General features: G+C 33.3%; 1 protein-coding gene across 1 annotated transcript in view; it reads right to left on the minus strand.

The window, feature by feature from the left end:
• Positions 1-24,430, minus strand: part of LOC117176918 — a 175,261-nt gene that overhangs the window by 4,332 nt on the left and 146,499 nt on the right. Inside the window, exons 4-7 of the mRNA XM_033367310.1 lie at positions 4,657-5,051; positions 1,271-1,406; positions 833-973; positions 536-655 (exon numbers count right to left, since the gene is read on the minus strand). Coding sequence (XP_033223201.1) covers positions 536-655; positions 833-973; positions 1,271-1,315 — 306 coding nt within the window. The 5' untranslated portion in view covers positions 1,316-1,406; positions 4,657-5,051. The remainder of the gene's footprint in view (positions 1-535; positions 656-832; positions 974-1,270; positions 1,407-4,656; positions 5,052-24,430) is intronic.

Consider the following 24,430-nt stretch of genomic DNA (forward strand, 5'->3'; position numbering starts at 1 on the left):
AGATCGAAAAAAACGTTTCGTAATATGTGGACGCTCCCTAAGAAGATGCAACTATATTTGATTAAAAATTCCTTATTTGCAGTTGAAAAGTCTATTATTCTATTTTTGATAACAAACTCATTTTTTTTTTATTCAAAGATTTAATTATTTGGTTTAAAATTGAATTATTATAATGCAAATGCAACTGTTTTATAGACATTTTTGGCTTGAAATTTATTCAAAATAATTTGTTTTTTAAATTGGAACAAATTTTTTTTATTATTTATTTTTGGGTTCAAAATTCAATTATTTTGTAAAAAAAAATCGTATTTTCAGTTAGAAAAATAAACAATTAGACAAAAAATTTACTTTTTTGTTGACAATTCATCTTTTTATATAGAAAATCATTTTTTTGTAGTTAAAAAATGCTACTGTTTACTTGTAAATAAATATTTTTTAGTTGAATATTCAATTTATATAAATAGTATGGGGAGTCCAAGGCCTAAAAATGTTATTAGTATTATGTAAGGAGAACATAACATTTCACACTACTTACGACGTTCTCCTTGAATCCGGCATCGAATAGTGGAGAATTATTGGCTCTTTTTGTTTTCTTTATTGGGGCTGTTATCGTTTCAGGCTTCTTGAAGTCTAGAATGACGTTTGCGGTTTTCAACTGTAATAAAATTTTCAAATGGTTTAAACACTCACTAAACATAAAAATCTGTATTTTAATAATAATTTCATATAAAACTTAACAAATTTCATACATATTAAAGTGTAATATAATTGGTTGCAAATATGTTAATTAAATAATCTAATAAATTTCCTAAAAAGTATATAAGAATCTTACCCCTAAATTGTTAACAGCAATCTTCTCATATGAGGTTTTGACTTTCTGAAAAGCACTGCCATCATGAGATCGTTTGATACCTTCAGTCTTGTTCTTTAATTCGTGCTTGGTCTTGTTTAAATCCGTGAGAGGTTTCCGAGGCTGTTGAAAATGATTGTTTGTCAGCAAAGTATGGAAATTCAGAAATTAAACATTTGTCATTGGCAAAAAAAATGAGGATAAACAAAATATCCTAATTTCGTTTGAATTATCCTACTGTAAGAAATCTGCGAGAAAATCCTCGTCTTATTTCCAAAGAACAATAAAACCAAAGAAACCCGCGAGGATTTTCAAATTTCTCGTGGAATTCATAATGTTTTATACTGAAAATAGCACTAGGGTTTCAAAGAATTTTTTTAATACGGAATATTGATAAACAGAAATTATAAAGCATATAACCTCATCACTGAAGACGGGATTACTGGTCGAAACCATTGAGTGCATCTTCGGTACAGTAAACACCGCTGCTAAATTTTTATCCTAAGTTCCTGAAGGTTTGCAAAGTGCAACTGGTATATCTTTCTTTGCCCCCACCCTGAAATATCAAGTTTAGCATTTCACATTTTTAACTTTTTAAGTTTGGAAGGTCATTAAAGAATATGTACCGTTAATCGTGGATATCAAAATGTCAAGATTAAATTTTAGCTAATCATATTTTGGTCATTGAAATTTTATAATTTATAGATGGTTATCTTATTTTTATTTAATGCAAAACTTTTAATAAGACTAAGTAAATAATGACCATGTCTTCCCCATTAAATTTATCATTTATATAATACCACTTCATAATCAGAAAGTAAGAAGAGGTTTATCTTTGCCTACCACTTGATAAGAAATAAAAAATAATAAGAGTATTATAGTATAAAAATAGTATAAAATGGAAGCATCTAACAGTTTTCAACTTCAATTGTACAATTTGAAATGAAAGGCATGTCAGGCTTATCCCATTCTTACATTACCGGTAATTTTTTGGACCACTGATTCGAGTGGCTTGAAATCCTGCATTAAGTCTGGACTAGTTCTGCGACGATGACTTTTTTGATTAATTATGATTCAAATAAGTACAAAACTAGTTTAAATTATGTCCGAGGTTAAAACTAACTCAAGACAAACACCTTCATGGATTGAAACTACCCCCAAGGGCTGCCACTCATCTTTACGCAAAATATTCATTTACATTAATCCTGATTGAGAGTACCCATTAAGACCGGTCCTAAAATGTGTCTTTGGACATCCCGAACAACATATCCAAAAATTTTTTCCCTGACTGCGATTTTCTTTATTTTTTGGATATGTTCTTAGGGGTGTCCAAAGACACATTTTAGGGCCGGTCTCAATGGGTTATCTCGATCAGGATGAATGTAAATGAATATTTTCCGTAAGGGTGTGTGGCAGTCCTTGGGGGTGGTTTGGGTCAATGAAGGTGTCTGCCTTGAGTTAGTTTTAACCGTGGACATTATTTAAACTGGTTTTGCACTGATTTGAATTATAATTAATAAAAAAAAATCATCATCGCAGAATTAGCGCAGACTTAGCGCAGGATCGAAAATATTAATAAATATTAAAATTGTAATTTTTTACAACTTAAAAACTGTAAACCTTCAACAAAAAATGAATTTTAAAGAAGGTATTTTAAATTTCAGGAAAAAAGATTAATTTTAAGAAAAATCTTTGAATTTTCAATCAAAGAGATGAATTTTGAACTAAAGTGATGAACTTAAACAAAAATTTGAACTAGATTCTTAAAGATTTTTAGTAGATCAATCTTCAATTAAGTGGTTTAAGTCTCAACAACAAACAAAATATTAATTTCCAAAGAAATAGTTCGATTTTCAACCAAAGAAACAAATTTTGAACTATATTTAAGAAAATTCAACCAAAAAAATGCCCTTTTAACCAAATAGATCAATTTTAAACAAAATAGTTAAACTTCCAATCAAAGAGATAAACTTTTAACTAAAATGAATATTCGACAAAAAAATGTATTTTTAACAAAACAGATAAATTTTAAATTAAGTAGTTTAATTCTCATCGAAAAAATCTGCCCACCCCGCGGGCAAATCCTCGTCGCGCGCTGCGCGCGCGGCTCACAAGTTTGAACACGCCTACGGCGCGCAACGGTTGAGTCTTGCGCTTCGCGCTCGAACATAATTATACCTCGCGCTTCGCGCTCGGATATTTATTCTTTGCATTTGGAATGCTTAAAAAAAACTATATCAAAAAGATCTCTTTAAGATGGCAGTATTTATATGCGTCTTCATATTCTGAATCGTCTACTTAAGTATAGTAAAAGATTAAGTTTCTCAAAGCTCTGTAGGCTTTGACGTACACATTCTCATCGCGACATTCGCGCTGCGCGCTCGATTTCCGACAGACATTTGTAAACAGGTTTTGTTGCATTTTTTTCAAGTATAATTTTCGTCGTTTTTCCACACATTTTTTTTATCTTACTTTTTTCAACGTTATTTTTCACGAATAAAACAATATGTACGCGTCCTATCAAGGAGTGATTCTTAACTAAATTTTAGATCTTTTTGGGATAACCGAGAATTTTGTTTTTATCGAAAAAAGTCATTAGGATAAATTGTTTGAATTTCATTCGTTCATTTTTTCGAGAGTTATCGTGTTTACGGACGGACGGACAGACAGACAGACGCTATCGTAAAAACCTGATTTTCGGATTCAGGGGGTCTTTCAACGTGGAAATCCGTTGAAAAAGTGTGATGTCAAATTTCCGACAATTCTAATACTTTCTCAATCATAAATGATGAGAATGTAAAAATGCACTTGGAACAAAGTTGATACATTTTCAATTAAGTAGTTTAATTTTCATGAAAAAAATATTATTCTGAAACGAAATAGTTGAAGTTTCAACTAAAGAGGCCAATTTTAACTAAAATGATGAAACTTAAAAAAACTGCATGTTGAACAAAGTAGATCAAATTTCAATTAGGTAGTTTAATGTTCAACTCAGAAATATAACAATTCTTTTAGAAAATTGCCTCTTTAAATTTATAATTACAGATATCCTTCCAAAATCCTCGGAGCCAAATCATGATTAAATATTTTATATTTTTATTTTAAGACAAATTACAAACAGCATCGCTTATGTTATCGCTATTATCAACACAAAAGGCTTTCTCATTATTTATTTCGTGACTTAAAAAAATTGAGAGTAGTCAAATATTAAACACACACTTGTAATATTCTTTTTAATGTTATCGAATACAAAATTTCGGTCACTGCATCAAAATCCTGGTTATTTCTCGGTTTCCCGTTAGACAACCGCCTGATTTTCTTAACTGACTGACAGCACTACTACTTTCTGATGCTGACAGTATTGAACCTGGTGGCGGTGGTGCCAGTCTTTCCACATTAATGCTCTTCTCCAAAGCATTCAAGCTCTCTGAGAAATTGAAATGTATCAGACTTTAATTGAATACAATTTTTCCAAACGAACTGTACCTAACACGATTTTTCAGAAAGCTGTAAAATTGAAAAAAAAATATTTTCCTTTATAGCATAATCCTGCAAGAAAGTAGTAGAATTTACAGTAAATATCATAACGAATAAAATTCCTCCAACTTTTGTGGAGGTAAAATAGAATAACGAAATTTTCATTCTGGACGTAACGTTAAATATTACAGTAAAAATTTGCAATTATTCAAGGTTATACAACAAGTTACACTCAACAACAAGCTCACTTAGAAACTGCTGAAACCGCCATAACATATTTTCACAAATTATACTGTATAAAAACAACGTTACAAATTCAAAATTCTTACCTGCAGAATGTAGCACTAGTCCATTTTTCTGTCTCTTATTCTTATTTTATATAATTAATTCCTGCGGTACGAGAGAGGATTGAAGTGTTTAATATCCACAGAGTCAACCGTTACCCTTTCTTTGGTTTCTTGAAACTGCGCGTTGACGAACATTATTACGGAATATTTACGTATATTTCACAATGATTGCAACGAATGTTATAAACGTCGTAGAATTTTCCTTAGTCCGAAATAAGCAGAAAACGATTTTGACACGATTACTCATGGTATTTCTTTTTGCGTACATGTGCAATTGTTTCGTTTTATAGCCATATTCGGATTCTGAGAATTTAAATATTGTAAAATCTCAGCCAGCGCTGAACTAGATCACACTCGATATTTCCACTTGAGTATTCCTGAAAATTTCCGATTTTAAGGACGAATGACTCATTACAATTTTGACATGTGAAAATGACAAAAGTGCCTACTTCTACTCAGGCAAAAGTAACATATTTGTTTTTGAAGATTATTAATTGCGCAATGGGAGACAAATATGAGAACGATGAAAATCCGCTTAAAGGGCGTGAACATAAATTACATTTAGATCCGAATTTCACTAAAAGGAAGGTATCAGACCGAACGAATTCAAGGTGGGATTTTAGAGTAAAAACTTCAAAAATGGAAGGTAAGTTTGAACTTTACTAAGTTAAATCATTTCAGTTTTTAAGTACAATCGAACTACAAAGTAAAAAATATTTCAAGGCCTAAAATGTTACCTAAATTACGACAGTTTCTGTACTCTGGTTTTAAAAGCGTGTGGTCCAAAATCAATAACTTTGCCGTAGAAAATGAACTTTATTTTCTAAGAAAATTAAAAGTTTTCTAACGTAATATTTTAAAAGTAATAAAAATAATATTTACTGTTGAATTATTATTTTTTATTCTTTAATATTATCTAAATTCATACAGTGGGCGCCAACAGTATTCGTTCACCTCTTTTATGACTGAATGAATTCTCTTAATTTTAATTACACCAGAGATAAAAACATGTCTCTTTAAAAGGTTGATCCTTGTTGTAAATTCTGTTTAAAATAAGCCCAAGATGAAGCCAATTTGTCTAGTTTTAAGTAGATATTGCTCAAATAGTGTGAATTTCAATGTTTTCTTAAATTTTCAATAACTTCCGAAAGATTCAACATTTTTCAATGTTCTTGGGCTCATTTTGAAGTAAAATAAATATATATTTTGGGGAAATTACATAGAAACTTCATGATTATATGCTTCATATATTTTACAAAAATATTTTTGGTACCAAAAATAATATTTCAATTTTTTCAACTTTTTTGTTAAAACTTCAAGTTCTTGAAATTCAAAAGGAAATTTTTTACAATTTATACTCGTAAGATCTTGTGATATTGTGAAAAAAGCTTCAAAATGAGCCCAAGGAGATTGAAAAATGTTGACTATTTCGGAAGTAATTGAAAATGTAAGAAAACATTGAAATTTACACTATTCGTGCAATGTCTACTTAAAACTAGACAAATTGGCTTAATCCTGGGCTTATTTTAAACAGAATTTCGAAAACACTCAACCTTTTAAAGAGAATTTTTTTTTAGCTCGGGTATTATTTAATTTAAGAGAATTTATTCAGACATAAAAAAGATGTGGACGAATACTTTTAGCGCCCACTGAATTTATTTATGAAAAACTTCATAGTCTTTCACCTATTTCTCTTTTGTATCCTGTTTCTTGCTTTTCCACAAAAATGTGAACAGAATAATGAATAAAAACCAATAAAAAAATCCAATTATTTTTGCTTTCTGCCAAAATATTTTGTTTTTAATGAAGTTTTATCCAAGATAGTACGAAAACATCGAACTATAAGAGATAATGAAAAATATATTTGTGATGGATAATTTTTCGACCTGGGAAATCCGAAAATTTCGTACACATTGGAAAATATGAAACGGAAGGAATGCATTTTCAACTAAAAATATAAATTTTACACCAAAAAAGAAACAGATAAATTTTCAATGCAAAAAATCAATTTTGAAGAAAAAATGTCTGCCCGCTGCGCGGCATTCTTATCGCGCGCGAATTGCTTCGCTCACAACTTTGAGCGTTCCTATTGTGTGCGATTGTTGGTTCTCGCGCTATGGACGAATCAACAACTGTAATTTTGCGACTGTGAGATCTCTTTTGTTAAAGCTCTTTGGGCTTTAGCAAACACATTCTCATCACGTATCTTTTGCTTCGCGCTCAATTTTGCCCAAAAGATCAAATTTTGTACATTATACTCAACACTTTTATATAAAATATAATACATTTTTGATGTACCTCTGCCTAGGATTAAATATTTATATTTTGCAAAATAAAGTACAAGTTGTATTTATCATGATTACTTCAATATTTGTTTTTTATTTTGCATCAAATTTTATTTTTAGCTGAGCTGAAACATGTATCATTTCAATAAATTTATATCATTAGAATGCATAATATGCATGGAAATTGAAACAGTCATATTCTTATTGCCTTATTTTTATAACGGTTTAAAAAATTTTTAATCTTGTTTTTTACGATTAAAAAAAACGACGCTTCCTATCTGTGTTGACGGATTGGTAGTAACAGGGTTAGGTAGCGACAAAGAAAGGCGAGACAGGTACCAGACTGCGACGGTAGAGGCAGGGAGGGATAGAAGGCGGGAAAGTTTGAATTTGATTAATGGCTACCGGAGCGAGTATCTCCGCGGAAGAAACAGAGTTAGAGCAGGATGTGTTCAGTACGCCGAAAGAAGATATAAAGGAAAGAAAGGCAAGGGGGAAGTATAAAAAAACTATAGAAAAGGAAAGATTAAGAGCAAAAAGCGTAGGGTCAATAGAAGCATTTATCAAAAGGAAGAGAGGGGAGAGGGAAAGCAGTGAAGAGAAGGAAGATTTCGGGGCAAACGTGAAATATCAAAAGATGTTTAGATCGCCGCCGGAAAAACAGAGTTTGGTAGGGAAAAGCGGTAATAGTAAGGGTGCTGACGGTAGAAGAGATGAAAATGAAGTGTCGATGAAAGAAGAAAGACTAAAGGAAATTAGAGAAGTGATGCTAGAGGTAATGGGGATTTATGAAGAAAAGTAAGAGAAACGGGGAGAGGAATTAAAGAATGAAATTAGGCGGGAAATGGCTAAAGTTAAGAAAGAAATAAAGAAATGGGAAGAAATCAAGAAAAAGTTAGAAAAGAGGATGGATTCTTTGGAGGAAAAGCTAGGGAAGCAGGAAGAAGTTAATAATACAAAAGTAGAGGAGATAAGAGGTGGGATAAAGAAACTTGAAAGATCGAACGGGGATTTCGGTGGGGGCGAGAGTAGGAATAAGGAGATGGAAAGGCTGAGAAAAATAGAAAAATGAATAAAAAGGAAAGAGAGGGAAGAAAGAAAATTAAACATAGTGATAAAGGGTGTAAGATTAGAGGGGAGGGAGCTGAAGGAGGGGGTAGACGAAGTACTAAAAAGGATTGATGCTAAGGTAGAGATAGAGGAAATGCGAAATGTAGGAAGGGAAGTGAGAAGAGGGTAGATAATAGTACTATTGATACTAAAGAAATGGAAACATAAGAGGGAGGTGATGACATAGAAGAGGTTATTATATGGTGGTCCAGAGAGAATAGAGGATGATTTGCCATGGGTAGAAAGGAAGATGTAGTATAAATTGAGGAAAATAGCGGAAGAGGAAAGAAAAAAGGGAAAGAGAACATGGGTTAAGTATGGGAGAATTCAGATAGATTGATTATGGTAAGATTGGGATGAAGAAAGGAACAGATAGTAAGAAATGAAGTGCAGGGAAACTAGAAGAGGAAGGAACGGGAGATAGGAAAATAAGAAATAATAAGAAGGAAAAAAAAGATGAGAAACGAAAGTGGGGAGGAATGGAAGATTTTTTACTGGAATATAGCAGGATTGGAGAGAAAAGATAAGGAGTTTATGAAAAATTTGACACAATGGGATGTAATAATAATGATGGAGACGTGGCTAGATGAAAAGGGATGGGAAAGAGTAAGGGGAAGGTTACGAAGAGGTTACAAATGGCAAGTGCAAAATGCAAAGAGGAAGAATAAAAAGGGCAGAACAATGGGAGGAATGGTGATGGGAGTAAGGAATGAATGTATAACAGGGAAAGATAAGAAATACATGAATGAACAAAAAGAAGGAGTAATAGTAGAAGAGGCTATGATGGGAGGAGAAAAGTGGAAGGTAGTGGGGATTTATGTGAACGGTGATATGCAGGAAAAAACAGAGGAGGTTAAAGAAATGATTGAAGAAAATAAAGAAGAGATTAGAATGATAATAGGTAGGGATTTCAATGCGAGAACAGGAGACAGAGGTGGAAGGGACTGGGGAGAAGAGGAGGGAATATACACGCTCAGGAAGTGAAAGGGGAACGGTAATTGATTATGTGATAGTGGATGATGAGGTAAGAGAGAAGGTTAAGAAACTAGAGGTAGGAGAATATATTGATTCGGATCACTTTCCCTTAATAGTGACATTAGAGGGACACAAATGCAATAGCAATATGAGTAAAAGGGGAGCAAATGAAAAAAGTGTAGGAAAAGGGGATTGGTCAAGGGAAGGAAAAGAAGAGTTTAGAGAAAAAATAAGAAATATAAAAATGGGAGAGGGAAATATGGACGAGGAGATGGGAAAAATGATAGGAGAAATAAAAATAGAATTAGAGTGCCTAAACAAAAATGAAGTTAGTAAAAGGGGGAATAGAAGTGAGTGGGATATGGAATGAAAAGAGAAAAAATGGAGGTCAGAAAGGAATTAAGAAAGTGGAGAGAAGAAAAAAGTAATGGGGAAGAATATAGGAAAAAAAAGAAAGAGTATACTGAGTTGTGTAGAAAGAGATGAGGAAGAGAAAATTTCAAGGGGAGAAACAGTTAAAGTTTTAGGAAGAATGAAGGATGGAAAGGCATCTGGTATAGATGAGATTCCAAATGCAGTATGGAAATATGGAGGGGACGAACTAGCCAACACTGTATAAAGTAGATGTAACTATTCTGTCGGAGAGATTGAAGATAGAAGTTGAAGAAAAAAAGATCGAGTCACCGAATCAGACAGGGTTTAGAAAAGGATTGGGGGTAATGGACAACATACATGTTCTGAACTATCTAGTAAATAAGAGAATTAAAAGGGAATAAGGGGCAATGATAGCAATGTTCGTGGACTTAAAGGCGGCGTTTGACTCATTAAACCGAGAAGAAATAGAAAAAGTTATGATAAAAAGGGGGGGGGGGTAAGAGAGGGATTAATAAAGAGAGTATCAGAAATTTTTAGAGAGACAAGAAGCAGGGTAAAAGTAGGAGATCAAGTAGGAGATAGTTTCTGGTTGGTGAGAGGTGTGAGGCAAGGGTGTCCTCTGAGCCCACTTTTATTTAACTTATGAATATCAGACTTGGAAGAAGAAATGAGGAAAAAGTGTTGGGGAGGAGTTAGGATAGGGAAGGAAAAGATATATACACTGGCAAACGCAGACGACATAATGTTGATGGCAGAGGATGAAGAAGGGTTGGCGGGATTAATTACAGGATTAGAGAAATACTTAGATGGGAAAAAGCTGAATGTAAATGTAGAAAAGACAAAGATAATGAGGTTTAGAAAAGGAGCGGGAAGGAAGAAAGAATGGACAGGGAGATGGAAAGGAATAAAGTTAGAAGAAGTCAAAGAGTATAAATATTTAGGATATATCTTGCAAACGAATGGGGATCATACAGCTCATATAAGAGAAAGGATAGAAAAAGCAGCAGGGAAAATGAAACAGGTATGGGGAATAGGAAAAAGTTTTAAAAGAAATCGGAGAAGGAGAATGTGGTTATTTCATACGCTGGTATGGCCGGTATTAGGTTATGGAGCAGAGATATGGGGATGGAAAGAAAGGAAAGATATTGAGAGTTTATAAGAAAGGTATATAAGGTGGACACTAGGGGCAGACTGGAGGACGCCAGGATATATCGTGAGAGAAGAAGCGCAAAGGGATAAGTTAAATATTAGAGCGGGAAACAGGGCTTGGAAATTTGAGACGAAGCTGAGGGAGGGAAAGGGAGGGGAGTTGGCGAGAAAGTGTTTGATGGAGGTAGAAAAGAGGAGAGGGAGGGTGATCGAATTAACGAGATGGGAAGAAGAAAGGAGGGAGTTCTTTAATGATAGAGAAATAGAAGACGGGACTGGAGTAAACTATGAAGAATTGGAAAAAATAACATACAATAAATACAATACAATACAATAATACAATACATGATATAAGATGATAAAACAGGAAGAGGTGCCAAAGTATTAGGAAAGGGATGGGGAGAGAGCAGGTGGATCAGAATAGCAAGATTTAGATTGGAAAACGAGGTAAGAGAGGGGATGTACTGGGAAAAAGAAGAGAACAGAAAGTGTAGAATATGTGAATGGGAAGAGCAAACATGGGAGCATGTATGGGAAGGATGTAGGAAAGGAATGGAAGATAAAGGAAGCTGGCAAGAAAATGTGGTTAAGATTCTAGGGGAAGATGGATTAGGGGAAGAATGGATGAAGGAGTTGGAGGTTGCTAGAGGGGCGAATGAGGGAGAATGAAAGAGTGCACGCGAAAAAGGTAAATGGAGGTATAAAAAAGTGAAAGAAAAAGGAAACGGAAGTCGCTTAGATTAGAAGCGTGAAAATTGTAAGTAATGGTAAAGTAAAAGTTAAGTAGACTAAGATGCGTTTGCGTTCTCATGCTCTCTCTCGCTTGCATTCTCGCTTTCGTTCGCTCGCTCACTCGCTTGCTAATAAGTCCTAAATTGCGCTGTCGCAGGAAATAGAAATAAGGAACTAGATATAAGACTCTATGTAAATAGCTGTAAATAATTGTATATATAGAAAGGATAAGAGTGTACAAAAATATAGATTTAAACGGAAAGATTGTAAGGAATGAAAGTCATGTAAACCCTTAGGGTACACAATATGAATAAAGAAGAAGAACTAAAAATATAAATTTTACACAAAAAAGGAAACAGATAAATTTTCAATTCAAAAAATCAGTTTTGAAGAAAAAATGTGTGCCCGCTGCGCGGCATTCTTATCGCGCGCGAATTGTTTTGCTCACAAGTTTGAGCGTTCCTATTGTGTGCGATTGTTGGTTCTCGCGCTATGGACGAATCAACAACTGTAATTTTGCGACTGTGAGCTCTCTTTTGTTAAAGCTCTTTGGACTTTAGCGAACACATTCTCATCACGTATCTTTTGCTTCGCGCTCAATTTTGCCCAAAAGATCAAATTTTGTACATTATGCTCAACACTTTTATATCAAATATAATACATTTTTGATGTACCTCTGCTTGGGATTAAATATTTATAATTTGCAAAATAAAGTACAAGTTGTATTTATCATGATTACTTCAATATTTGTTTTTTATTTTGCATCAAATTTTATTTTTAGCTGCGCTGAAACATGTATCATTTTAATAAATTTATATCATTAGAATGTATAATTAGCATGGAAATTGAAACAGTCATATTCTGATTGCCTTATTTTTATAACGGGTTTTAAAAATTTTAATCTTGTTTTTTACGATTAAAAAAAACTACGCTTCCTATCAAAAAAATGTTCCTGTAAAATTTTAACAATTTTTTTGGTTAAATAAATCTCGGTTTACTTATTCTCGTAGCATGTATCATTGTACCGAAATATTATTTTTTTATTTTCAATGTTGTTTGTCACAAATAAAGCAAAAAATACTTTTCCAACAAGAAAGTAATTCATGAAAAAATTTTCTATTCTTTTGTAGGTGCAAAATTTTTGTCAATCTATCTCTTTAAGTATTCAACCAAACATCAAAACAGTTAAATTTTCGGATAAAAAATTGATTTTTTAACAAAGTCGCTTAATTTTCAACTAAAAAAGATAAATGTTTCACTAAAAATGAAACAGCTGAATTTTCAGTTGAAAAAAAGTAATTTTCTAACAAAAACTCGAATTTAAGACAAACTAGTTACACTTTCAACCAAAGAAATAAGTTTGCAAACATAGAGAATAATATTCTTCCGAAAAAGACGAATATTCAATAAAATACCAAAAATGGAATAACCAAAAATGGAATAGTAATATTTTTAGTAAAAATATGAGTATTAACCGAAGAAAGGAAGCTTGAACAAAATATTAAAATTTCTAACAAGAAAAAATTAATTTTCAATGAAAAAGTGGAATTTAGAACTTGAAAACTGAATTTTTAACAAAAATAGATAAATTTGAAAACAAGAAGAATAATTTCGCATCAATCAAGACGAAATTTCAACTGCATAGTTCAATTTCCAACTAAAACGGATAAACTTTTAACAAAAAATGGAAGTTACATTTTCAGTTCAAAAGTAGGACATTTTTTCTCCTTTCATGATCACAAACCTATTAAAGTATAAAAATGAGCCCTATTTTGAAGGCTGAGTACCTCGAGAAAAATGATGGCTTTAACATATGTTGTAACGCATATACGTGCGCAGTTTTTGGCCAAGTATGATCTTGCGTGAGCAATACTAACAATGTGAAACTTAGTAAAATACGAACTTTTATCGCAATCTGCACCCGACTGTATTTCAATTAAATCAAAGTTTATTACTATTTTGCATATCCAATGCAAGAAAGTCAGTTTTCCGAAAAACTCGTGACAGACGTGGAGTTCCAAGAACCACAGGAGTTTTTAGAACCTTCATACGAAGATATCCTTACGAATATGGAGTCTGAACTGTTCACAGATTATACGAAAGATTTTACTGATATTATGGAAGAGGGCATGCCTGAAAGGGGAATGAAAATTTTTCGAACTGATAAATCCATGAACATGGTTTCCGACGAAGAAGAATCCAACCTAACTGACACGAAGGAAAAACGAAAAGATTAAGACAACGAAGAATATCAATTCTTGAAAACTGAAAGTGAGGAAGAAGTTCGCTCACACTTGTTACAAGAAAAAATGATGATGTTCGACAAGTCTAACATAACTGTAGGTGATGTTGTAGAAATGATTTCAGCGTTATCTGCACGATTCAATTTAACTTCTGAAATGCGTATTAAGATGTTTGAAATGCTTAAAATTTGCGCCGGACCTGTGTTTATTAATCTTAAGATTTCTACTTACATATTTTCGAAAGTGTACGATCCACCAGAGGATAAAATTACTCTCCATTATGATTGTTTAAAATTTACAGCTAAAATACTTAAAACCAAAAGAAAAGCATTTGCCTCCGAAAACTGCAAAAAATTGATTTGCGAAAAATGCAGTCATCACCATCAGCTTTCTCTGAACTTTCCAAATTATTATCAAATAATTGATCTGAAATATCAAGTAGAGGAAACTCTTAAAAACTCAGAATTTTCCAGAGAATTGGTTAATATAGTTAATTCCAGAAATATTAAACGAGTACAGATGGAGCTACAGCAAAAAACCCATTAAAGTGTAAATTAGGATTTTGGCCGATACAGTTACCCTTTAATGAATTACGATTGTCATTAAGATTTAAGTTTATTATACTTGCTGGCATAATGATGCTTTCGCACGAGCTAGGTCCAGCTTTACTTGATTTATTTCTCGAAAGTTTTATTTTTGTAGCAAAATAGATTAAAATTCAACGACTGCTATGGCTGCAGTTATTGCTATGCCCGTGGGGTGTACGCAAATAATGCTATAAGATATCCAGCTGCCGTAATCGATTCTCCATCGAGGTCAAACGAGTCACATGAGAAGGACGTAGAAATTTCCATGACATATAAGTCCTTATTGAAGTCTCATGGGGTCAAAGGGACTTCAGCAATAAGTTCTCTTCCTTATTTCGATATGGTTTGGTCATTTTGTTTCGACTATTTGCACACTATTCTCTTTGGGCCTGTGGAAAATTTCGTAACTGTAGATTCTAATTTTTCGAGGTCAGTTATCAGGAAACTTAATGAACGATTATTGGCAATTCAACCTAGTCATGAAGTTTTTAAACTTCCTCAAAAACTTAGTGACAAGTCAGTATGGAAAGGATCTAATTGGAAATCCTGGTTCTTATTCTTTAGCTTACCAATGTGCCTAGATTTATTGCCAGAGAACGTTCTACGAAATTATGCATTATTGGTTAAATCTTTGCATAAACTTCTGAAAGTCTAAATAATTGAGGAAGAACTTAATCAATGTTATATTGATTTGAGAAAATTTGTTCGTAGGTATGAAGAGTTGTACGGTGTAGGTCACATGGCATTCAATGTGCACATAATTGTTCATATTACACAGTGTGTAAGGTACACTGGTCCTCTTCCTTTAATTCAACTTTTCCTTTTGAGGGAAACATTGGTTTTATAAAAAATTTAATAACTGCAACCAAAGGTGTAGGGTTACAAATCTGTATGAAATCTATGCAATTCATGTCATCCAAGTGCCAAACACGTCATTTTGCTACTTCGCCGATTGCTAAAGTATGCTGTGATAGTGATTTTTACTGATAAAAAGTTTACAATTTCCGCAGAAATTAAGATGGGAGTCACTTTATTTGGAAATCTCACGTTATCGACTGATGCTGATACTGCTGGAGCAAAGATATTCTCAAAGTGTATGTACAAAAGGCAAACGTATCACACCGTGGATTACAATCGTGCTTCCAAGTTCAACGATACCATCATTCAGCTAGAATGTGGATCCGTAGCTCAAATTGTAGAAATAATTGATTTTCCACATGATATGAATGTCTATTTACGCGTGTGGAAACTCGATTCTAAAACCACGGTTGTCGGGGACTTTAAAATACCACATATGTGGGAAATTATAGGTATCTTAGACAAGATTATTGTACCTTTGCAAACAGCACGGTCAAAAATAATCTTTTTGCAGTTTGAGAACAAAAATTATGCCTGTAAAGCTCCCAATTGTATTGAAAGTAGTTAAGCATTAACAACCAAAGTGTTTCCTAAAATATATTTTTTTAATTCATAATATTAAACCTTCTGTCTGAACAAATAAAACAATTCATTTGCAGCTACAGTTTCTCGTATTGAACAAAAAAAAGAGCCACCTGGATGCAACTTTGATGTTGCCATGTCACTACTTCACCTTCTCCACAGTGTAAAATTATGTGAATCCCCTATAACAATAAAAATGAAAAAGTCGATTATCCTCAATATATTGAAAAATTACAAATTTTAAACAACAAAAAATGCCTTTCTTTGGAAAAAAGTTCACATATATTTCTGGACATTATTAGATGTGTTGAACATTTTTGAAGAAAAATTTCAAACTTGGGAAGATTTCATATAATTTAAAACAAAATTTAGATTTTTGAAAATTTTTAAAATTACGCTTTTGAAGGATTTCGAGTGGTTTCTAGAGACTAAAAAATGTCTTTTATATTCCTGGGAAAATTTCAAATTAATTTTTAAATTGAAAAATTAGATTTCAAATTATTTCTAAAAAATGTACAAACAAATGTGGAATACTTAGAGACAATTTTTTAAGGTTTTAAACATTTATCAACCATTTTAAGAAAAATTCAAATATTTTTTTAACAAATTTAGAAGTTTCAAAATAAGATTTAAAATTTCAAAAGATTTTAAAATGCTTTTAAATTCTTTTTTTGCCAATAAATCGTCTTTCTTGGTTAAAAATGCAACTATTTTAGTTGACGTTTCAACTAATCCTACTACTAGGCAATCGCATAGTCAAAAATAGCTACTGCGCAGGTATATCTGCTATAGGAAACTACTGCGCAACACTTCCGGTTCATCATCTATCCTATATAGGTCGCTAATAGGATTCTATATAGTATCCTTTCTAGGAAGCTGTTTTATTTCCTATAGGTGGCTCCTATACTGACCTATATAGGTGACACTATGTAGGATCCTATATAGGTCACTTATAGGATCCTTATATAGAATCCTATTAGAGACCTATATAGGTATTTGCAATAGGGATTTGATGGCTAGCAGGAACTCAGACGAGTAAATGTTTGGTGAACCAAAGTGTGAGGAAAAAAGGGAATAATACAAAAAAACAGTAGAAAGGGAGAAATTAAGGGCAGTGAGTTTTGGGTCAATTGAGAAATTCTTTAATAGGAAAAGGGATAGGGCTGAGAGGGGAAGTAGTAAGGAGAAAATAGCAACAGGATCCACCCTTGAAAATTCTAAAATGTATAGAGCGCCACCGAAAAAAGGAAAAAATTGGAGCGGGGGATAAAGAAGATGGGAAAGACGAAGAAAAGGTTGACTGCAGAGGGAAAATAGTAAATGAAATTTTGCAGTTGTGTGACGTGCGAAAACTAATGGTAGAAGTTATGGGGTTATCTCAGGAAAAGCAGGAGAAACGGAGAGAAAAAATAAAGAAAGAAATAAGGCGGGAAATAGCCGAGCTCAAGAGAGTAATTAGGAAATGGGAAGAAGTAAGGGATAAATTAGAAAAAAGGATACAGTCACTCGAGCAAAAAGTAGAAAAGCATAAAAAGCCTAATAAAAAGGTAGAGGAACTGGAAGTTAGATTGAAAAAGATAGAAAGCTCGAATCGGGCGTTTGGAGGTGAGGAGAGTGGGAATAGGGAGAAGAAAAGGCTGAGAAAAATAGAACAAAGAATAGGAAAGAAAGAGAGTGAGAAAGAAAAAGAAACATAGTGATAAAGGGTGGAAGCTCAGAGAGAATAGAGGATGATTTGACATGGGTAGGAAGAAAGATGCAATATAAACTGGGGAAAATAGCGGAATAGAAAAGAAAAAAGGGAAGGAGAACATGGGTAAAGTATGGGAGAATACAGATAGACGAAATATGGTGGGATTGGAATGAAGAAAGGGAAGAGATAGTAAAAAATTAAGTGTCGGGAAACTAGGTGAGGAAGGAACGGGAGATTGTAAAATAAGAAATAGTAAGAAGAAAAAAGAGACGAGAAATGAAAGTAGGGAAGAATGCAAGATATGTCACTGGAATATTGCAGGATTAGAGAGAAAGGATAGGGAGCTTATGAGAAATTTGACACAATGGGATATAGTTATAATGATGGAGACTTGTATAGATGAAAAGGGGTGGAAAAGAGTAAGGGGAAGGTTACCAGGAGGTTACAAATAGCAAGTTGAAAATACAAAGAGGAAAAATAAAAAGGGAAGAGCAGTGGGAGGAATGGTGATGGGAGTAAGAAACGAATGTATAATAGGGAAAGATAAGAAAGAGAGGAAAGAACAAATAGAAGAATTAATAGTAGAAGAGGTAAAGATAGAAGATGAGAAGTGGAAGGCAGTGGGGATTTAAGTGAACGGTGATATGCAGGAGAAAGAAGAGGAGATGAAAGAAATGATTGAAGAAAATAAAGAAGAGATTAGGCTGATAAAATGTGGGGATTTGAATGCGAGGAAAGGAGATAGAGGAGGCAGGGAAAGGGGACAAAAGAGAAGAAGAAAATCTAAAGATAAGGTACTAAATGGGGAGGGAAAAAGTTGTTGAAGAGCTTGGAGAAGTTAGGATGGTTTATCTTAAACGAAAATATAGAGGGAGATGAGAAAGGAGAATATAGACGCTCAGGAGGTGAAAGGGGAACAGTAATTGATTATGTGATAGTGGATGATGTCGTGAGAGAGAAAGTCAAGAAACTAGATGTAGGCGATTGTATTGATTCGGATCACTTTCCCTTTACAGTGACATTAGAGGGACAAAAAAGCAATAGAAATATGAATATGAATAAAAGGGGAACAAATGTAAAAGGTGTAGGAAAAGGGGATTGGTCAAGGGAAGCCAAGAACAGTTTAGAGAAAAGGTCAGAAATAGCAAGATGGGAAAGGGAAATGTGGATGAGGAGATGGAAAAATGATGGGAGAAATAAAAATAGGATTAGAGTGCATAAACAAAAATGAAGTTAGTAAAGGAGGGAATAGAAGTGTATGGGATGAGGACTGTTACGAGAAAAAAGGAGGTCAGATAGGAACTAAGAAAGTGGAGAAAAGAAAAAAGTAATGGGGAAGAATATAGGAAAAGAAAGAAAGAGTATATTGTGTTGTGTGATCAAAAGAAAGAGGAAGAGAATAAAAGGTTTGAGGAAGTGGCGGAGAAGGCTAGGACGGAAGAAAAGGTATGGAAGGTAGTAAATAAAGAAAGAAAAAGAAGAAAAACAGTAAGCCAAGACATTGAAGAAATACTTGAAGTTTTAGAAATAATGAAGGATGGAAAGGCACCGGGTATAGATGAGATTCCAAATGAAATTTGGAAATATGGAGGGGAGGAACTAGAGGAACCAGCATGGATAATGTGTAATAGAATATGGAGAGGAGAGGGATGGCCAGAGTTATGGAAAGAAGGAGTAGTTATACCAATAGTAAGGAATAGCAAAGGAGAGTAGGTTAAAGATTATAGGGGGTGACGCTGATGCCAACATTGTATAAAGTATATGTAACTATTTTGTCGGAGAGATTGAAGATAGGAGTTGAAGAAAAAAGATCGAGTCACCGAATCAGACAGGGTTTAGAAAAGGAATGGTTCGTGATCTTAAAGGCGGCATTTGAGTCATTAGACCGAGGCGAAATATAAAAAGTTATGGTAAAAAAGGGGATAAGAGAGGGATTAATAAAGAGAGTATCGAAAATTTTTAGATAGGCGAAAAGCAGGGTAAAGGTAAAGGAAAAAGCTGAATGTAAATTTAGAAAATAAAGAATAATGAGGTTTAGGAAAAGAGGGAGAAGGAAGAAAGAATGGACAGGGAGATGGAAGGGAATAAAGTTAGAAGAAGTAAAATAGTTTCTAATATTTGGGATATATCTTGCAAATGAATAAAGATTATAGAGTTCATATAAGAGAAAGGATATAAAAAGCAGCAGGGGTGATGAAATAGATATGGGGAATAGGAAAAAGAAGGTTTAAAAAAATTGGAGAAGGAGAATGTGGTTATTTGATATGCTGATACGGCCCGTATTAGGTTATGGAGCAGGGATATGGGGATGGAAAGAAAGGAAAGAAATTGAGAGTTTACAAGAAAGGTATATAAGTTGGGCACTAGAACCAGACTGGAGGACACCAGGATATATGGCGAGATAAGAAGCGCAAAGGGAAAAGTTAAGTATTTGAGCGAGAAAGGGGGTACGGAAATTTGAGACGAGATGGAAAGAAGAAAGGAGGGAGTTCTTCAATGATAGAGAAATAGAAGACAGGATTGGAGTAAACTATGAAGAATTGGAAAAAAAGGGAAAGACGATTAATAGAAAGATGGGGGATGATTGAGGATTCAAAATACAATAAATTGTATAAGATGATAAAAAAGGAAGGACTACCAAGTATTTAGAAAAGGGATGGGGAGAAAGAAGGTCGACAAGAATAGCAAGATTTAGATTGGGAAACGAGGTAAGGAAGGGAATGTATTGGGAAAAAGAAGAGAACAGAAAGTGTAGAATATGTGTATGGGGAAGATGTGTTCTAGAGGAGGATGGATTAGGAGAGGAATTGATAAAGGAGTTGGAGGGTGCTAGAGGAGAGAATGGCAGAGAATGAAAGAATGCATGTTAAAATAATGGCAAATTGGTGGTATAAAAAAGTGAAAGAAAAAAGAAAACGGAAGTCGCTTAGATTAGTAGCGTAAAGATTGTAAGTAATGTTTATGTAGCATAAGTAGACTAAGTTGCGTTTTGCGTTCTCATGCTCTCTCTTTCTCGCTTGCTCTCTCGCTTTCGTTCCCTCGATCACTCGTTTGCTAACAAGTCTTCAATTGCGTTATCAGAGGAAATAGAGGCAAGGAACTAAATATAAGACTATATGTAAATAGTTGTAAATAATTGTATATAGTAAGAATAAGATTTTTAAAAATATATGTAAGCGGTTGTAAGAAATGGAGGTCATGTAAACTCTTAGGGGACACATTATGAATAAAGAAGAATTAATCATTCATGATTTATTAATTTATTAAGTTATAATTTTATATAGAAAACGTTCTAGTAGCAATCATTTTTAGAATAATAAATCAAAAACTTTAATTCGAATTTTCAATTATAATTACAGTCACGTCCATGATATAAACAAAAACAATCCCAAAAACTAAATTTTTTACTTTTTTCCCTTTCCTTGTGAAATGTTAAATATTACCAATTTTTCCCCAATTTTTATTAATTCCAGTGAGAACATTAATTGAAGAGAACCGATCAATAGCAATATAAACAAAAATTTTAAATGGTACGAGCGTAAACAGCTGTAATTGAATAATACTTTCAAAAACTTTTTTCTGTTTAAAAAAATGCAAAAATATTGTTTAAAAGCATAATACACTATTGAGTGAGGAAAATTATACTTAAAACTACATATTGAAAACTTAGAAATTGAAAATTAATAATATTATAAAGCTATTCTTCTTTTTCAATTTTTCAATGTTAAGTTTATTATGTTAATTGTGTTTAAGTTTACATTTCAAAAATAAATAAAGAACAAACTCTGGAAAGATACAAATTGCACTTTACAATGTCACATGATTCTATTTTATAAGTCAAGCATCTAAATACAGACTTTATATTCTTTCTCCTAATCTCCTATTTGCCCCTCTTTTTAAAAATTCCTCTGTTTTCAACAAACTTTTACTTTTCTCGTTTTTTTCACTTAAATGCGAACTCGATTAATATAAAACAAAAAGCAAATCAAAATATTTTTCGATGAAAGTTAATTATTTTTATTGAACAGCCTACTTTTTGTTCAAAATTCACCTCTTTTGGTTAGAAATTCTACTATTACGTTAAAAATTGAACTATTTTATTTATATTCGATTTTTTTTTAGGTTGAAATTATTTTTTATTTTGACAAATGAATTCTGAGAAAAAAACTAAAAAATATTTCAAAACATTTCAAATGATTTTCTAAAATTTTAACACAAAAATTAAGAAAAATTTAGATTAAGCTTAAGAGATATTTAGAAGTTTTTAAACCATTCAAAAAGTAGTTACGGCTTGCACTTTTAAAAATAAACTAATATAAATTCAAAAGACATTTTCGTATACTAAAAGTTTTTGAGAGATTAAAAATTTTTTTAAACTTGAACAAGTTTGCCAAAATTGATCAAATATTGTTTAATTTCTTCCACGCTTCTAAAAGTTAAATTTTTCGTAATATTCTGTGAAATCCTGTAAAATAAAAAAAATCTTCACACTTTTCCAGATTCTTTTTGACATTCATTCTACGATTGGAGCTTTCTTAAAATATACTTAATAGCCCAGTGGGAAAACTTGGCTTAAATTCGTCCTAAAGACGACTTTTTGTGACGTCTTTAGGTTTTTACAAAAAGACGTCATGAGGTCGTACTAAAGACGTTCTAATCTATTCCCATTGAGTATATCTTAAAGATGTTATCAGAACGGCTTAAGAATGTCTTTAAAAGGTCCTATGTCTGGCATTTCGTCATCTTAAGGATGTCTTGAAAGGATATCCAGGGGACAATGTCGTAAGGATGTCCCTAGGACATCTTTGAAGCGTCTTGTATAAGAATATCATTATTCGAAATCGACCCAAATTCAAAGTGTTTCTATATTTTACTTTCACAAGACTTGAATGCTTAAATGCTCTGAAATATTACAAAAAACTGGATGAGACTTAATTTTTAAGATTTATTTTTTAAAGTTCAACTTAGAAATATTTCGGCTGTGAGATTTCCTGTTTTATTGTGAAAATGTGAACGAAACCAAAAACATCCTCTAGAGTAAGCCCGAAACTTTTCTAAAAGTGGAAAAACTGTTTTATCATAAATTTGGCATTTACACGGAGATATGATAAAGTCATCATAAAGACACAATGAAGACATCCTACGTGATTTCCGTTCAAAATTTAAGTTTAATGCGCATAGGAGTTCCACTAGGTCACGTGTGAAGTATGTAATACTACAGCCCTAAAATCAGTAAAGTGGTCTTTTTTAGGACAATGATGAGTCCCTTACTAGGATCACCTAAAAAACTACAATATACAGGATACATTACGAGTTGAATTAGGAAATTCTGCTAAATTAAAAGAATCAAATTTCTTTAATGAATTACTTTTGAGGACTACCCGATAGAATTAGAAATACAATAGAGGCAGAAAGCCATCTATGGCGAGCACCTCAACATGTTAGATCAAAATGAAGTGGATAGTGAGGCATCTAATATTTGGCTAAGAAAGGGGGTTCTGTATCCAGAGACGGAAGGATTCGTCAATGCAATACAGGATAAGGTTGTCAGCACCAGGAATTATCGCTAACACGTGTTACATCAAGACGTGGTTGGCCAGTGCCGATTATGTGGAGATACCAACGAATCCATCGAGGACATTACTGATGTATGTCGCGTAATGGCTCAGAGAGAATTTACGCACAGACATAATGATGTAGCGGGCATTATACATAAACAACTTGCCCTAAACCTAGGACTCTTAAAAGAATGGATGCCCTTCAATAGATACATTCCAATGCCCGTTTTAGAAAGAAAGATTACATCTTATATGGGGATGTTACTATCAAAACGGATCATTACATCCAGGCCAATCGACCTGACATCGTGATGCGAGAAAAAAAAGGTGGAAGAGTCTACATCAGCGATTCCCAAACTAGTGCCGCCGGCCGATGAGGCTGCCGCCAGCAGGGGGATGCCACCCCGGGCCGGGCAGCTAGGCAGGCTCCGAGACAGGCTCCCCGCTGCGAGCAGAAGGCTACTTTCCTCGACTTTCGTGTACCTACCACGAATGACCCTTTCATTGTTATGAACTTGCAATAACTGAAATTATAAAGACTTAGATCAATTAAATTTTAATTGGCAGAATGAATTTCGTGATATAATTTAAAGAAAATGAAAATAAAGTTTTTGAAAATCGGTTAATATCCGAACTAATAAATGAAATATTTACAAATCTTGTGAATGCAACAAAAGTGCGATAATTCTTGAAGTTATTATCCGATATTCTTCTACCTTTTTTAACGTTTATTTGATAATCTAACAAATTTAACGGAACTTATTAAAATTCTATTGGTTAATATTTAACCAACTTTTCATTTTTCTCAACCGGCTCTAATTCTCTAACAACGAAAAGGTCACCGAAGCAAGCAACCGAGCACGAACGACTAGCGTCCAGGGTCTCACTTGGGTTCCAGTATTGTGAAAAAATTTGAGGGTGGGGCCCCTGCCCCTTCCCAGAAAGTGCATAAAAAGTTTGGGAATCTCTGGTGTACATCATCGACATTGCTTGTCCGTTTAACCGAAATTTGCAGTCAACCTATACAATCAAGATCCACACGTATAACGTGTTAAGGCATCAAGTAAAGACCATATGGAGGAATATGAATCATGCATCTATTCATCCCATTGTGATTTCGGCTACAGGCAATGTGCACGCAAGATGCACTGAACATCTTGAACATTTAGGATTCAGTAGGGTATTGGCTGCAGCTCAGAAGGCGGTTTTATTAAACACCTGTCGCATTGTAAGAAACTTTCTTGATCATCAGGAAGCGAACGACTAAAAACCCGTGGAGTGGTAGATGGTAACTCTAAGAAAGCATTCAGAGCTGACTGTTGTCACCTCGTATTAAATTATTTGAATTAACTTATAACACTCTAATCTTATCAGTCACTTGACTTAATCCGTGGCTATGATGTATAACCAGGTTTACCCGAGTAAAAGTTTAATAATAATAATATGGAAATTATTATAAATCATTATATTCATATAATCATTATAAATCATTAAATATGGAATAATGAAAATTGTTGGCAGTGTGGATTATAAAGTAGAGAACAATAAATAAATGAACACACTTGTATATGAATTTGATACATATATTTTAGATAGACAGATTCTTATG

This window comes from Belonocnema kinseyi, chromosome 7, assembly GCF_010883055.1.
Source record: "Belonocnema kinseyi isolate 2016_QV_RU_SX_M_011 chromosome 7, B_treatae_v1, whole genome shotgun sequence".
NCBI classification, from domain to species: Eukaryota; Metazoa; Arthropoda; class Insecta; order Hymenoptera; family Cynipidae; genus Belonocnema; species Belonocnema kinseyi.